Source organism: Rhodnius prolixus, unplaced genomic scaffold (assembly GCF_049639745.1).
Source record: "Rhodnius prolixus isolate KJV_2025 unplaced genomic scaffold, Rpr scaffold_10, whole genome shotgun sequence".
Taxonomy (NCBI): Eukaryota; Metazoa; Arthropoda; class Insecta; order Hemiptera; family Reduviidae; genus Rhodnius; species Rhodnius prolixus.
The window spans coordinates 1152004-1168230 of NW_027411615.1; the positions used below are offsets into that span (position 1 = coordinate 1152004).

General features: G+C 35.3%; 1 protein-coding gene across 3 annotated transcripts in view; it reads left to right on the top strand.

The window, feature by feature from the left end:
- LOC141456999 (ATP-binding cassette sub-family G member 1-like) overlaps positions 1–16227 on the top strand; it is a 204931-nt gene that overhangs the window by 134123 nt on the left and 54581 nt on the right. For all 3 annotated transcript variants that reach the window (XM_074133454.1, XM_074133457.1, XM_074133455.1), the window contains one exon: positions 11220–11337. In XM_074133454.1, the coding sequence (XP_073989555.1) occupies positions 11220–11337 (118 nt within the window). The remainder of the gene's footprint in view (positions 1–11219; positions 11338–16227) is intronic.

A 16227-nucleotide genomic window follows, 5' to 3' on the forward strand; every position in this document is an offset into this window, starting at 1 on the left:
CCCTTAAACCATGGTTGTCTAGGTAACTGATCTTCCATAGTTTTATAGAATCCTCCCTTTATTGCCATTACTGTTAATCTGTCTGCCATTTTGGTAGTGCGGTTTTTGCAAATTGTACCCTTGATATCGGTGTGTGGTAATTTATAATTAGCCATTTCCCCCACTATTGGTGACTTCTTTTGCAAGTTTGTCAACAATTGCATTTTCTTTTATACCACAATGACCCCTTGGATTTGATTTAATGCTTAATATGAGAACTTTATACTAAAGTAAGTTTTGCTAGACGGCTCCGTGTACGACAATTTGGTAGTTGTTGAACAAAAATTGGCTTTACTTTACTATATTTCTTTAATGAAGTTGTTTTATGATGGGAATTGTCCATAGCTCTCATAGCTTTTTTACTTAATAGAGTTTTAATAGAGTGCAAATATAATTATATCTTAAGACGAAATAAAAAATGTTTAGGGATGCTAATTATACTTATCAGGTTTCTTTATTTGCATAATTCTATTTATGGAAAACAAATATATCTTCTTATTTGTTTTTGATTTAACTTTAAACAGGAACTTGCTAAAATGTTTGTTGTTTCAATGAACTTGACGTTGTCGCTGTTTTTAACGCTATTAAACGTTGTTTTTTACGCTTTTCTTATACTTAAGTACTCGCCACTACAAATAAACCATGACGTAACAGTCTTTAGGCGTCAAGGCTTTCAAGTTGGGGTGAGATTTTGTTGATAGCCTTGTCAAATTCTGTAGCGGTGTTTGACGTTTTATCTAGGCAAAAAGGGGGGGAAAAAAGATGTTTACGAGTTCACCATTACCGGAAATCGAGAAAATTCGTAATTTTTTTATTTCTATTAAGAGGTAAGGAAAGTTTTGCTTTCATGCTGAATTTCACCGAAAAATTACGTTTTTGGGGGTTCTTTATACCCCTCCCCCCAAAAAAATGTTTTTATGTTCTGCGTGTGTTCGTATAATTGCTCAGGCCAAACTCTAGCTCACCAAACAAAACGCATGCGCATGATTAATGTAATGTACGAACGTACAAAGCGTATGTAAATATACGGCCTCTGGTCCGGGTTGGTTACTAGCCCGAGGAAAACCCCCCCCAAAAAAACCCTACTGACGTCAACAATTAATTTTTTTTAGCTCTCAATGGTTTTTGACACTGTTACCTTTCCCATTAAACTATATCTGAGAGTAGGCGGAAATTTGGGCCCCCATTGCGGTGTCTCAAAACAAAATCCACTAGAACATGTTATTTGTAAAAAAACAAAATTGACTACCGGAAGTGGAATTTTACAGAATGGATATTTCACTTTATTGAAGATTTTCTCAATAATAATTTCCAACGATTTCCTTCAAACTGTGTTTTCAAACTGAATTGGACATATGTTGGGCTACATCTTTTATTTGTAAAAGTTCCTTTAAGGGTTAGGAGGGATGTATGGGACGGCTTCCCTTGAAAGTCCTATTTTTGCATAGTATACGGTTCCATGTTTGGATCAAGGGGATAAGACTCTGAGAAGATAATACTTTAAAGGAAACTGATGGGAGGGGAAAAAAAACCCTGGTCTCTGTTAAAAGACGTGGGTTTTCCTATAATTGGGATCTTATCACAATATACCTCTTTTCTTCTCAGGGTGGGGTTGATTAAAACCAGAGCCACTGAGCTCAGATCAGTGTCAGATAGAGAAGGATACAGTTGTTGTTGGCGTTGCAGTCATTAAGATATTGTATGAGTTCTTCGGCATGCTGAAAGCAGAGAAGCTGCGAAAGGTCTTTATCTTCAGAAGCAATACTTTGTGGAACAGTAAACGTCTCGAGCTGAAATGAACTAGTCCAGGGGTCGGCAACCTATTTCAAGTAGAGAGCCATTTCTCATTAAATAATTTTAATAGACCTTACCAAGAGCCGCAAGGATGATAGTGTAAAAAAACTCTGTAGATCATTTGTATTCACAAATTATTATTTTATGATATCCAATAACATTTAAATGTTTTATGTATTTATTTTCACATATTGCAAAGTAAATAAACAAATAGATAATAACTAAACCTGTATTTCAATGAAAATGGCGGCAGTCCTATATATTACGCACTGTATTTAAATATAATTCTATTCAATTTCTAACCAAATCAAATTTAAAATTCTTTTTGAAAAAATATCTTTACTTTAATAAATGAAATTTTCATTTGTTTCGATAAAATTGAAATATATAATACGTATATTTTAGACAGTCTGAAGAGCCACAAAATTTGGATTTAAGAGCCGCGGGTTGCCGACCTCTGAACTAGTCCCATCACCCATTATAGCGATTTTTCTCAAACTAGGAATTATAATGACGTATTTCATTTTCACCTTTTTACATACTTCGTAACTTCTTAAATTGAATGAAACCAAACATAAGAGGCCTTTTAACCCCAATCCAGTTCTCTGTACAACTTGAAATTGAATTTTATAGGAAGTTAAAAAAATACCGAACCGCAACAGCACCTCTAACAGGGGACTGTTCAAGAGAAAGTATAAAGTAATAACCATAATTAAGTTCCCACATTACGAGCAATGCCATCAAATTGGTGAAAACCGGTTTGTACCACTTTTTAATTCTATTTCATCATCAGGTTGTAACATGTACTGTTTTACCTGCGTCAACAACTTTTTACAGCTACTGTATACCTTCAGCACTTTATATATTCGTTCAGAACAACTATTCAGAAGAGATAGCATGTGCTGCTGAAGAAGGTGAACTGAATTGTTCATTGAAACGTCTGACTCTTTCAATTCCTCGAAGTTCTGTTATTAACTCTGAATTCTAATTCTTCCTGATATCCAGATTTTTGCACTGTACATTAAATTGAAGTGACTCCTTTAACCTGAATCCCTATTCACACTCAGAATGTCCTAAAATGGAATTTGACTGTGGAAAATGATCCAATTAAAAGTGGACAGATCTATGTTTAGGTAGGCAGTATTTCTGAAAATGGTTTGTTAAAGAGATGCTGTGGTCTTTTCCGTTCGATCCATTTTTATCTTCTTTTTTTTCTTGGAGATTTTCCAGCACGTGTTTTGCAGAGCAGGGTTGTCCAGCCCTACGACCAATCCCTGACACAATCCTTTGTCGAAGGTATCTCCAAAGAAAGAGTAGCCGTTCGGTGTGTAGTTTATGTTCCACGTTATGCTTGTTTACGTGAATAGAGCGTCAATGTATTCTGTCCCCCTATTGCATAGTGAAAGTGCATAGAGTACTTAAACTAGGAACCCGTGAGATTACAACACCAAGGAAACTGCATGCAACCGCGCGACCTCTCTTGCAGTTAGCCAGTACATTATTCATTCATTTTACAATTCACTTAGCACTTATTTTTTACCCTGGAGCTTAAAAATGTTTTATAAAACGAGATAAAGGTGGTAAGCAGGGGGCTTATCTTTCTGTTCCCAATCTCAGATGAGAATAATGTTTTATAAAAAAATCTAAATGGACCTGGCTCGCAAAATTAATCTTTAAAAACAAAAAGAAAGATCCCGAAGGAAACAGAGTGAAAACAGGTGTAAGGTTTTCCTTGATACTTTCCTCAGTACAGTTTTTCCTTTCCTAAGTAACAAGGCTTGTAAGTTTGAATACTTAAAACGAGTTGCCAACAAAATATTACTCACAAGATTTGCTTCTTTTCATTTAAAATCGATAAACGTTTTATAGTAAAAGATCGATTGAGATTAGCACAATTTTTTATTATCTAAATAAATAAAATGTACAGGGTGAACCAGTAAGTATTGTCCATAGGCCTACTGCGTGTAGTACATCTAAAGTGGAGTTCAATGACGTATTGGCCAACTTCATATTTTCCACTATTCTTGAGTGACGTCACTTTACATTTTTTTTTTCTAAAATCATTACTTTTTTTCCAATAGAAATGTTATTACTCAGAAAGTTTTAGTCCGAATTCGATTCTGATGACACGGTTAGAAAGACAGATGAATTTTCTAAAAATTGATATCATTTCGAAGCATAAGTTATTCTCCAAACAGCCTCAATCTTCCTCCGAACGCTGGAAAAATAAAAGTAATCGAAATTTTTGAAGAAAACTCATTAGGCCCTTATGTGATCATCATTTTTTTATTTTATTTATTTATTAATGTTTATTAACAGGAATATTTTTACATAGGTGTATATATACAATAATTTAACATTATTATTGCTTTGGATATTATCCGTCAGCAGAGTTGCAAATGCGAAGTTACATTTGTGATCATTATCAGACCTAGGTGCACTTTTTATGTAAAAGTTTCCTTGTTTAATGGGCTTTCAAACGGTATATCATTTTCCAGGATTCCTTTTATCTTCGTACGAGAAATTACGTTTGTTTTGCTAGAAAACGTGTTCATGAGCACTCAACAGTGTTAGTTATTAAGTTGTTTAATTCATTGAAAACTCTTTTAGATGGACCAATAGTCAATTTTAAAGTAGGCTGTCTTAAAATAAGGAAGTCAAAGGTTACATGTTTTTAGAAAAAAAATTAAAGTGACGTCACTCAAAAACAGTGGAAAATATGAAGTTGGCCAATACGTCATTGAACTCCACTTTAGATGTACTACACACAGGGGGCCTATGGACAATACTTACTGGTTCACCCTGTATGTATATATATATATATATATATATATGCAATAATAAATAAAACAAATGGGTGTTCAAAGAAACTTTGTCAAATCTGATTTTTTTTATTTTAATTTTGTTAATCTAGCAAATGTTATCGATTTTTCAACAATTTTTCTCAAAAAATCGATAATAAATTAAAGTATACGTACTTAAGTAAGCTTTATAAATAATTTTCGTTTAAAAAATCGATTTAGGGCAAGTTCTATCGAATGATGCGTGTTGAGTGTGTCATTTTAGTGTTTATTTAACGTTTTACAACCAAGTTAATGTTAGTGAGAAATGTGATTTATAATATTGGAAAAAAAACAGAACTACGAGAATTTATGATGGACTAGAAAAACTATTTGCAAAAAGATGCTGTTGTAAATAATTATTTTGTAATGAAACATTCACGAAACTTGTTTGAATATAGTCACAGAACTATCAGTTAATGACGTAAATAGTATTGAATATATATACTTATTTAATACACGACAGGACGTTTCATACTGTAATTGCACATTTCACCCACCCCTTCCCAATTTCAAACGTGTAATTTTGTTCCCAAATATTACATTCACTCATGCAAGGCTTTAAACTTCTTTTGAAATGGGTCACTTGAGCCTTGGCTAAAGAAATGGAGAATTAAAATGAAAAAAAAGCAAGTGTAATTACATTACATGCTCCCTAAGGCGAACTATTCTTCCACCCGTTTACCCAAACCTCACTCCTCTTCCTGCAACAGATTGTGTTAGGAACCTAGGACACTTCATGGACAAACGCCTAACCTGGCATCCGCTAGACTTAAACGGGCCATAACTAAATAGACGATTCAAACTTCTCTCTAGACTTCTGGACATACGAGGGTCTAGAGGTGAAACGAGTTGGAACCCTATTTCCATTAATTTTGCGACCACAACTGCTGAGGTGTGAGCTGGTGCGTTGTCGTGATGGAAAAGGACTTTTTTGTGGGCCAATCGTGGGCCGTTTTTCTTGCAGCTCGGTTTTCAAACGGTCCAATAACGATGAATAATATGCACCTGTAATAGTTTTACCCTTTTCCAGATAGTCGATGAGGATTATTCCTTGCGAATCCCAAAAGGCAGTCGCCATAATCTTTCCGGCCGAAGGAACGGTCTTCGCCTTTTTTTGGCGCAGATTCCCCCTTGGTAACCCATTGTTTAGATTGTTCTTTGGTCTCAGGAGTGTAGTGATGTATCCATGTTTCATCCACAGTGACGAAACGACGCTTAAAGTCCTGCGGATTCTTCTGGAACAGCTGCAAACCGTCCCTTGCAATACTTCACACGATTTCGTTTTTGGTCAAGCGTGAGCAATCGCGGCACCCCCATCTTGCGGATAGCTTTGTCATGTCCAAATGTTGATGCAAAATATTATGTACCCGTTCATTCGAGATGCCCACAGCACTAGCAATCTCACGCACCTTCACTCTTCTGTCATCCATCACCATATCATGGATTTTATCAATGATTTCTGGAGTAGTAACCTCAACAGGGCGTCCAGAACGTCCAGAGCGTCACTTGTGCCCATATGGCCACTCCGAAAATTTTGAAACCACTTATAAACTGTTCTAATCGAAGGTGCAGAGTCACCATAATGTTTATCAAGCTTCTCTTTAGTCTCCTCAGGCGTTTTGCCTTTCATAAAGTAGTGTTTAATCAACACACGAAATTCTTTTTCGTCCATTTTTTGAAAATCACTCGACTTCCTCGATTCAAACGAATGCCAAACACAAAGAAATAGACCGATCTGGCTGAAACTTGGTGTGTGTTCTTCCAAGAGATGCTACTAACTAAACATAACCTCGATACGCGCCAGTGGTGCTATCTCTCTGACTTTGCACGGACTTTTCAAACGACCCTCGTACTATCTAAACTTTCACTAAACAACAAACGACTTATCTACACACTGAAACCTGCTTGGACTTACGGAATGGAACTTTGGAGCTCAGTCAAAGCTTCCAATATCTACAGAATCCAATCCTTCCAGTCAAAACTACTCCGTCGAAACCGCTAATGCTCCTTACTATTTGTTTCTAATTATACCTTTCTCCGAGATTTCCTTGTTCCTCTATGTTTCAGAAGCTGTAAGATCCCGTTACTCTAAATTACACTCATCAATCACCTCACATCCTAATCCACTAGTATCCTAACTTACTGCATTGCCTGGAAATCCTCCCAAGACGGTTGAAGCGCAGGTGGCCATGCGATCTTCTCAATGAAGTGACAGTGCACGATAACGTTTTTCTTTGGGAGTTCCACCATTGGGTGAATTCTCCCCTCTTGTTACTCATGTTTAAACTTGTGTCATGTTGTATCTGTTTCACTTATTGCTGAAATATACTGCACTTGTGAAAATAAATAAAGTAAACAATTGTCAATCCCTGAATCCATAATCTACCAAAATTTCACTGCCTTACTTTCTATTCGACCTTATAGGCCCATCCCTTGGATCTATTAAGTCTATTCCAGCTACTTCCTTCTTGCCATTTGTCTAGGCATCTGTAGCGGAAACGATATTATCGGATATCCTTCAATAAAATGTGATTACAATCACATTACGTCATCGGAAATAGGATTTTCTAATCCCAAATTTGATTGTATTTTTGATTGTCACATTGTTGTCACATTATTTATTTCTGTAACCTTGTATTATAAGTTGCAAATAGCTAATTAAGCAGTAAACTTTTAATTATTGTTTTCAAGATATATTTATTTTGTTTTCCTTTTGACATTCACTTTCGGCGTTTTCTCTACTTTGTTAATTTGTAGTTTTATGTACTGCTTAATGTATTTTTTTTTTTTTAAAGTCATTAATAGTTTTGATATATTACGCTTATTTACTACTAAGAACTTAAAAATGCTTTTAATACAAATTGTAAATTAGATTTATTTTGTTGGTGGGGGAGAATCAATTGACAAGGTCATTACCATTGAGGTCATGGTGGAACAAAGTGTCTGACCTAGGTCTTAGGCATTTATTTAGTCACTTTCCGGTGGGGTCAAATCCAAGGTGCCCGAACAAAAGGATGTGTGCCGCCAGGTTAGAGGTTAACTGTCGTGCATTTGTGTGTCGCCAAATATGGCCACGCTATTCATAAATTACTTCGTATGAATTTTTGCCATGAGATTGTGAATTATCATAATCTTCATTAAGGCTCCATGAATAATAAGTTAAGGTTACATCTTAACAGACGCTATCGACTACTTAAAAGACTCTTAGACGATAGATCAAAACTCTCTCTGGACAATAAAAGACTGATTTATACTTCTATTTTGAAACCCATCTGGGCGTATGGAATAGAGCTGTGGGGTTCCAACTAAACGCTCCAATCTTCAAAGGATTCAATCTCTTGAATCTAAAATACTTCGAACTATTGTACACGCTCCATTTTATGTCTCCCAACCTGGACTATACACACTGACCTTAACATTCCTTTTATCACTGAAGTTGCTGAAAACACGAAACAGAAAACTCCAATTCAGTCTGCAATCTCATATAGATCCTCTAGCTCAGAATCTTTCTTCTAACTCTTCCTGATAACCCGGACAAGACGTCTTAAAAGATAGTGGCCTCGTGATCTCCTCTCAAGTGAAGAGAGTGACTAACCATACAATGTTTTGGAGTGTTACTACTGGGTAACTTCTCCACTCATTTACTTCTACTGTTCACTGTCATCATTGTTACTTACAGCGCCATCGCGCTGGTTGTAGCACTAATAAACGCAGAAAAAAAAGGTTACATCTTAACTTCGTTCGCAGCTTCAAAGAGGAAGTGCTGTGATTTGGTCCAATTGTTTCGAACTGTTTTTTTACCGGAAGTAGAGGTTTTCTTCACGTTTTTATTATTATTATTGTGCTCTTTTTAAAGATGCTCAACATCTAAGGTCCTTCGCACCTGATAATGTTGCTGAATGACACTATACTAGTTCATTCTAAACTAAAACTATCATTCTACTAAAAAACACTCATGCAAATAAATACATTCATCCAAATAAATACAATCACACACATTAAATCTAATCGCGATTTGTGATGGAGTACTTGATATTTCACGTTTTTAGAATTCTTGCGAAAATAGCCAGAGTTTCAATGAGTTTGGTTTTGGCTATTTCAACCGGAAGTCTCAATATTTTATCGAACATTGCAACGTATCAAAACAAAGTAACTATTCAATACCGCTCTTGGTATACCTTGGGGTCATTCCATGTCAAATCAACACAAAAAAAGACCATTTTTGACCTCACCATCTCGGATTTTCTTGAAATTTGGCACATGTGTACTATTGGTATAGACTTGGAAAAATATGAAATTTTACTGTGATAAGTCAACTGGTTTATGAGTTACAGGGCTGTAAAGTTGCCAAAAATGGGCTGAAAAACAGGGAACCCTGTGTTTTTGAATTACTGTAGAAGCTTTCCTAATTGAGCTACAGACTTGGGATTAGTGTCGTTTTATAGCATATATAATGCCCTTTCCTGTGATGTGCGACACCATATAGGTTAGGATAAATAAAGTTTGTTAAATTTAAATTTAAAATTTAAATTTTAAATTTTTTAAAAAGTACATATTTTAAAATTTTAAAATTAATTCCATGAATAGCTAGTAGTGTTATGAATCACTGGGCAAAATATTAATTTGGGACGAAAATGGCTTCATTGTTAAAAAAATTTAAGACTAAAGCTCCTTTTCATGGAAAATATATTTTAATAAAATTAAAGTAATAAATAAATTGAAAATAGTAATAATGAATCAGTGAATCATAATTAATAATTATTAAGATTTAAAATATTGATTTTGAAATCATTTTTAGAATTAATTATGATTACAGTAATTATTCATATTAATTATAATATATTATTTCAATGAAATTATGCAGTTAATCAAATTATACAAAAATAATTCAATTCAATATCTTTGTTCAAGAACAGTCTTCTTTGGCTGAGATATCAGCCTCTTTAAGTTGGTTTAAATCGGCAAAGGGCCTTGTGATGGCGTAGGGGGTTCGATAAAGAGACTGGCAGCTCGTGCCAGTTTGCAACGACCCTATGGAAATCAAATCCAAACTTCACTACAACTTTTTGAGTGGGCAGTAGAAAACATCACCAACATAGACTTTGCATATTCAACCCAGGAAGACTATGTTGAATCTGAGTGTTTTTTAAAAAATCGGTTTGCTCAAGCATTGGCTATTAAAGGAACACAGCAATACCATGCTTTCATTCCCAGAAGTAAATCCAAAATATTGGTTAAAAACTTTTCTATGAACTCAGAAGCTTGCGAAATGGAAGTTTCAAAATTCCCTGATAATCTAAAATTAGCCGCCATATCAGGTTGTATATCAGTGTAGTCTATAAAGAAACTGGTGGCTTGGCTTGGATATGTTTTAGAGAAAAATGAAGAACTTGATGAAGTAAAAGTAACTTTTCCTCATCCAGCTGGACCCTCTAAATCATCTCGCATCCAAGAAATGCCGATATTCTTTGGGTCTCAGTAGTGGATGTTTTGATAAAAATTGATCCTGTGACTCTGACTGGAAGAACTTAAATATGTCCTACTAGAAAGTGATGCATGACAAACAAATGACGCCTTTTCAAGCTTAAAATATTAAAGAGATCCTATTACTTAACAGTATGTTTTACTGTGGACTTATTAGTGGAATTATTATTAGCATTATTGTACTAACATGAATTCAGAGTTGAATTAATCGGATTGGAGCTTTAGTCTTAAATTTTTTTAACAATGAAGCCATTGTCGTCCCAAATTAATATTTTGCCCAGTGATTCATAACACTACTAGCTATTCATGGAATTAATTTTAAAATTTTAAAATATGTACTTTTTAAAAAATTTAAAATTTAAATTTTAAATTTAAATTTAACAAACTTTATTTATCCTAACCCATATGGTGACGCATATCACAGGAAAGGGCATTATATATGCTATAAAATGACACCAATTCCAAGTCTGTAGCTCAATTAGGAAAGCATCTACAGTAATTCAAAAACACGGGGTTCCCTGTTTTTCAGCCCATTTTTGGCAACTTTATAGCCCTGTAACTCATAAACCAGTTGACATATCACAGTTAAATTTCATATTTTTCCAAGTCTATACCAATAGTACACATGTGCCAAATTTCAAGAAAATCCGAGATGGTGAGGTTCAGACCCCGTGTTGATTTGACATGGAATGACCCCTTGGTATTAATGCAGGTGCTGAACTTCGAATTAATTTCGCCCAAAGGATAAACTTAAAGGACTTAGTAATTTTTTTCAGATTCCTAAGCTAGTCATACGAGTATCGTGGTAGAGCCTAAGCTACGTTGGACAGTCTACAAATTACAAAATTTATCAAATTATAATTATGGGCGCTGAAATTTTCGATTTAATTGTGTCTCTGGACTGCTGGGATTTTAGGAAAATGAGGCTACTTTGTAATCCCTGAAATGAATGCCTTCCGGTAGATTTCCAGCTCAGCTGACTCTATTTAGAAATAATTTCTATTCTGTTTTTATTTTTATAAATAAACATTTATTTATTTATTTTCACTATGATTACAGGTAAAAAACATATACTTCATGGTGTGAGCGGTGAATTCAGATCTGGAGAACTGACTGCCATTATGGGACCATCCGGGGCTGGCAAAACCACTCTGTTGAATATTCTAGCTGGCTACACGTAAGTGTTTCTCTATTAAGATTGTTAACTAGATCGTGGAGTTTTCTTCACCATTATAAAAACTATTTCCTTGAAATTAGCATTTATATTGCACAGATTTTACTATTTATTCACTAGTATAATTAGAAACGATCTAATCTATTCTATAATAGAGAATTCTATAGAATGTAATTATTATATCCAAGTTATTGGCCCGAAAATGTTTTTACACTCTCGGTATTATCTCATTTCAATTGGCATGACTTAAAACGTGACTAAACAGGAAGGAAATCGTTCTGAATGAGGAGTTACAAAAGTTTGGGATCTAAAAGATAATGATGCTTATCAGTCAGTGGTAATGTTACTATTTATGTAGCAAGCGTACAGCAACGGTCTGATGGCCGGTCTGAGGAGTTGGTTCTGTGTTCAGTCACCTTTGAGTCTTGTGAAAGAAAAATGGAAAAGTAGTCTCCTAGTTGGTTTACCAGATTTCTTTGACCTGAACTTGAGTAGGAGCAGTTTGTTGTCCATATTTATAGTAATGTAAATCTATAATTAGCACACACAGTGTGTCCTTTATTTAATGTTGAAGTAACTGGCCAGGAACGGGAGCTAACACTCCTTTCATTGGCTCGGAAACTGTCCTGTAGATCACCAAGGGTGCAGTTAGTGTGCTGTGGCTCTCAGACACTGGATCTGGAGAGAGAGTTTGAAAAGTGCACTGGGTGATGTGCCCTGGGGGGTCAAACACAGTAAGACTATGTAAACTAATAGCCGAAGAGAACTCTGTTCTTGGGTAGAAATCAGATTAATCTGATCACAGGGCCTATTCATGGTAGGTACAGGAAGCATCTGCGCAAGGTGGGGGGGGCTTATTAGCTCGGAACAGATTGTGTCAGGAAGAAGAGGAAATGGCCTCTCACTTATTGTTCGTTGCAATCGAGTGGTTGCGCTATGAGCCATTTGGAACTGTGAGGCCGAAGGAGATTGTAGCGCAGAAGGAACTGGTAGGGAATGCCCTCAAAAGCAGGGGAGGTTTCGTCTACTAGATCCAAAGAGAGAGCCTCTTTCGGCTGCGGCGCCGTGGGGCATAGATCCTGCCCCACTTTTCTAATCTTAATCTTAGTGTTGAACTCAAGTTAACTTACATTTGTGCTAAACGTATTTAGTTCGTATCCAAAATATCAAATCGTATCCTAGCTCTGAAATTAGTTGCATATTAAATTCACTACACCAATCTTTAGCTCCGTGAAGTGATCATCATGACGGCTGCTACGGTTTTAAATAGAACCTGATCTTCATGTATGTTAGATCATACACTTATTCAAGTTACTCTGCGCATGACAAATGCCAACTTTTGTAGGCAAAAAGAGAAGATAAAAAACCTCGCTATCCTTTGCTACAATAACTATTTGTAAAAGGAGAATGTGCGGGGGTCAAAGAATTGCAATGATATTATTGGCTACATGTCCAGTTCGTGACTTTTCCCTCTCTCTCTCTACGATTATCCAATTCCAGTTAGTAGTCTTTTGACTTACGACATTTCGTGACATAAATCACGTAAGAATTTACATTGTTAAGTTCTGTGTTTTCCTTGTTTCCCAAGTGGAAACATTCTTTATTTTTTCACTTTTCAAAACATTAATGTGAGTTGTTTTACCCAGAGATCCAAGAAGAGGGGAAAAGTGTTTTCTTCGTAAAAAAAAATGTGTTAAGGAAAATGCTAATGGTAAAAGTATTTTTTTTTTAATGCGTAGATTAGGGAATTTAAGGAAAATGTTTTGAAGCCAGCCATTTTACCAGTAAACGGCGTTCAGTAAAAACCGAAAACTACGGAAAAAAGCGAAAATTCCCAAAGGAAAGCATTATGCTACTATGAAGCTATGAACCGTTACTAATTTCATTGAGGAGATCACGTGGCTGTAACCACGTGGTTGTTTTAACCGTGTAAGAGGATTTCTTGGCAATGCAGGTAGTTGGGGGGAAGTAGAGGGTTAGGATACGACGAAATCGAGGCGTTGAATTTAGGCTTTGTAGCTTCAGAAACATAGGGAACAAAGAGATTTCGGTGCAAGGTAATGGTAGAAACAAATTAAGGAGCATTCGACGAAGAGTTTTTGGTTGGATGATTTTTTTTAGATTTTGGAGGCTCTGGCTGAGCCCTAAAGTTCCATTCCGTAAGGCCTGGCAGGTTTCAGTATCATGGTGTAGATAAGTCATTTGTTGTTTAATGAAAGTTTCGATCATTTAGGTCGAGAAGTCTAGGAGAGAAGTTTGAATCGTCTCTTCAGTTCTTTCCCGTTTAAGTCTAGTATGTGGGATTCTAGGTTAGGCGTTTGACCATGAAGAGTCCTAGGTACTAACCACAATCTGTTGTGGGAAGAGGAGTGAGGTTTAGGTTAAACAGATGGAAGAATGGTTCGCTTTAGGGAGCATGTAATGTAGCTACATTTGCTTTCATTGATTTGAATTCTCCAATTCTTTAGCCAAGTCTCAAGGGATTCTCTATGGGATTGAAGGGAGCGATAGACAAGGACCGGAACTTTATGAGGGTAGAACATTGCCTATCATCATCGGCATTGAGTTTTCTATATACCTACCACTACCTGTTAACTGAATTCGTCTAAAAGCTTATTGTTGGGAAATTCCATTGGTAACAAAGCAAATTCAGTATCTGAACTTTTCAGTTGACCAATCGTACTCGTTTAAATCTCAAAATAAGCTGAAAATCTGCTGAAAAATTTAGAAATACTTTTTCACAAGTTTAAGAGAAATTAAAATATAATCAAATTTAATTTACTTCATCAGAATCTATTTGTATCGCCTTGACCATGAATAAAGAAAAAAAAAACAATAGTAAATACTTTGTGACACTGCCACAATTGAATAAACTGATTAATTGATTGATCTTTGATTATCGCCTTATCAGCGTTGATTATTGATATTATTATAGTCTTTATTATTATGTTTTTTTATGAATGTAGGAACCTAACGCCTTATTCATTGCTATCAGTAGATGTCAGAATAAATAAATCAGTTACGTCTTAAGAAATATAATCGTGTGACCTTGAAGCCAATGTTTCTTTTTTTTTTCTTTACTTCTAGATCGCGTAGTGACTATTGTGATGTTGAGGATAAATAATGCTACGAAATCTATGGCCTATACCTTAGGTACAGTTAGCTTTTCTTTATTTTGCTTTTCTGTAGAAGGAATTGGAAGTTTTACAGCGTTTTTATCGTAAGAAAATCTGTAATTGTTGTTCATTATTTTTAGTGACTGATTTATAGTTTCAATAGGATGAAAAAATAATTGCCATTTCAGTCGTGATACATTTATTCTGCCGAGCTTTCGACCACCTAGCGGCTAGCTCATCTTCAGGGCTAGTTTACAAAGTAATATTTTACATTACAGGGTTGGTGTGTCTTCTGTCTTGTCTGTTCATGGACTGGACAAGACATGGACTGGCAGTCCGTGAACAGACAAGACAGAAGACACACCAACCCTGTAATGTAAAAATATTTCTTTGTAAACTAGCCCTGAAGATGACCTAGTCCCCAGGTCGAAAGCTCAGCAGAATAAATGTATCACAACTGAAATGGCAATTACTTTTTCATCCTATTGAAAATCTATAAGTTTTCTGTCGTGAAATTCGATTTAACCTTTAAATTAACAAAATGGTATCACTTAAACGCCTCATGAATTGTCTTGTGAGTGTGCCCCAAAGAGTTTTGGCTTTGTTTATTCCAATTTTAATTACCCCCCCAAATATTTGTACATTCTTCTAGCTAGCGATAAATGTATATTATTCTTGTTACATTAGAATTCCTTAGATTTCATAAGAAATGTTGTTTCGACTCCATGGCATTCTATTATTTCTTCTCGCATGCTTAGACACATTGAAAAATCATTGATTTCATGAATTGATTACATTGTTATTATTTTGGCGTTCTACAAAAAAAAAAATTAGATACAATTCTTGGCTCATTGATTGCTTAACTTTTCTTTTCTTTCTTTTTGTTAAATTCCACTCGAATTAAAACAAAATTTAATTTTAATTATGATTAATATTAAAAAAAAAATTTAATCGGCCATAATTAGTTGATTGTATTTGTTTTTTTATATCTTTTATTGAAATTCGCGACTGCAACGGTTGTTGCAACAAGCAAATGTGATGTAATATAGTGTCTTGGTTGAAGATGGAGTGGCGACACTCCATTAACGTGATCAGATCACTATAATGTTATGTGGAGAGTAGATCGCGTGGCCATCTTCTCTTCAATCTCTTTGGAGGATTACCTGGTAATGTAGAAGAAGATAAGTGTTCAATTAGAGGATTAGGATCAGCTGCTGTAAAGGAATGAAATTTTAAGAAATGAGTTTTAGTAAGGGATTTAGTAAGAAAGGGATTTTGAGATCATTATGAATGGAGGGTTAGATACATAGAACAGAGCGTTAAGTAGTTTTCGCAGTATTTTTGATTTTAAAGTCTGGAACGTTTAGTCGATCCCCATACTTCAATGCCTAATGACCAAATAGGTCACAGTAACAGTAGATAGATATAAGAGTCTTTTGTTTTGTAGGTTGAGTTTAGATCTTTAGTCTAATAGTCTGGCGAGAGGTTTTGTAACGTTGTTTAGTTTCTTGTCTTTTCAGTCTAGTATGGGGATTCCATGGCTACCGTTTTCTTCTAGGTACAGTCCAAGGTAGCGTACTTTGTCCACGGTTGGTATAGGAGTTTGGTTGAAGATGATGGGAGGTAGGATTTTTCGTCTTAGAGTAAATACTATAAATTTTGATTACGTAACGTTAGTTTTGATAAGCCAGTCCTGTAAGTGGATGATGTGCGTTCGAAAGTCGGAAATTCCAAATTTAGTTTTAATCAATTTTGACCATTAAATTTATTAATACAA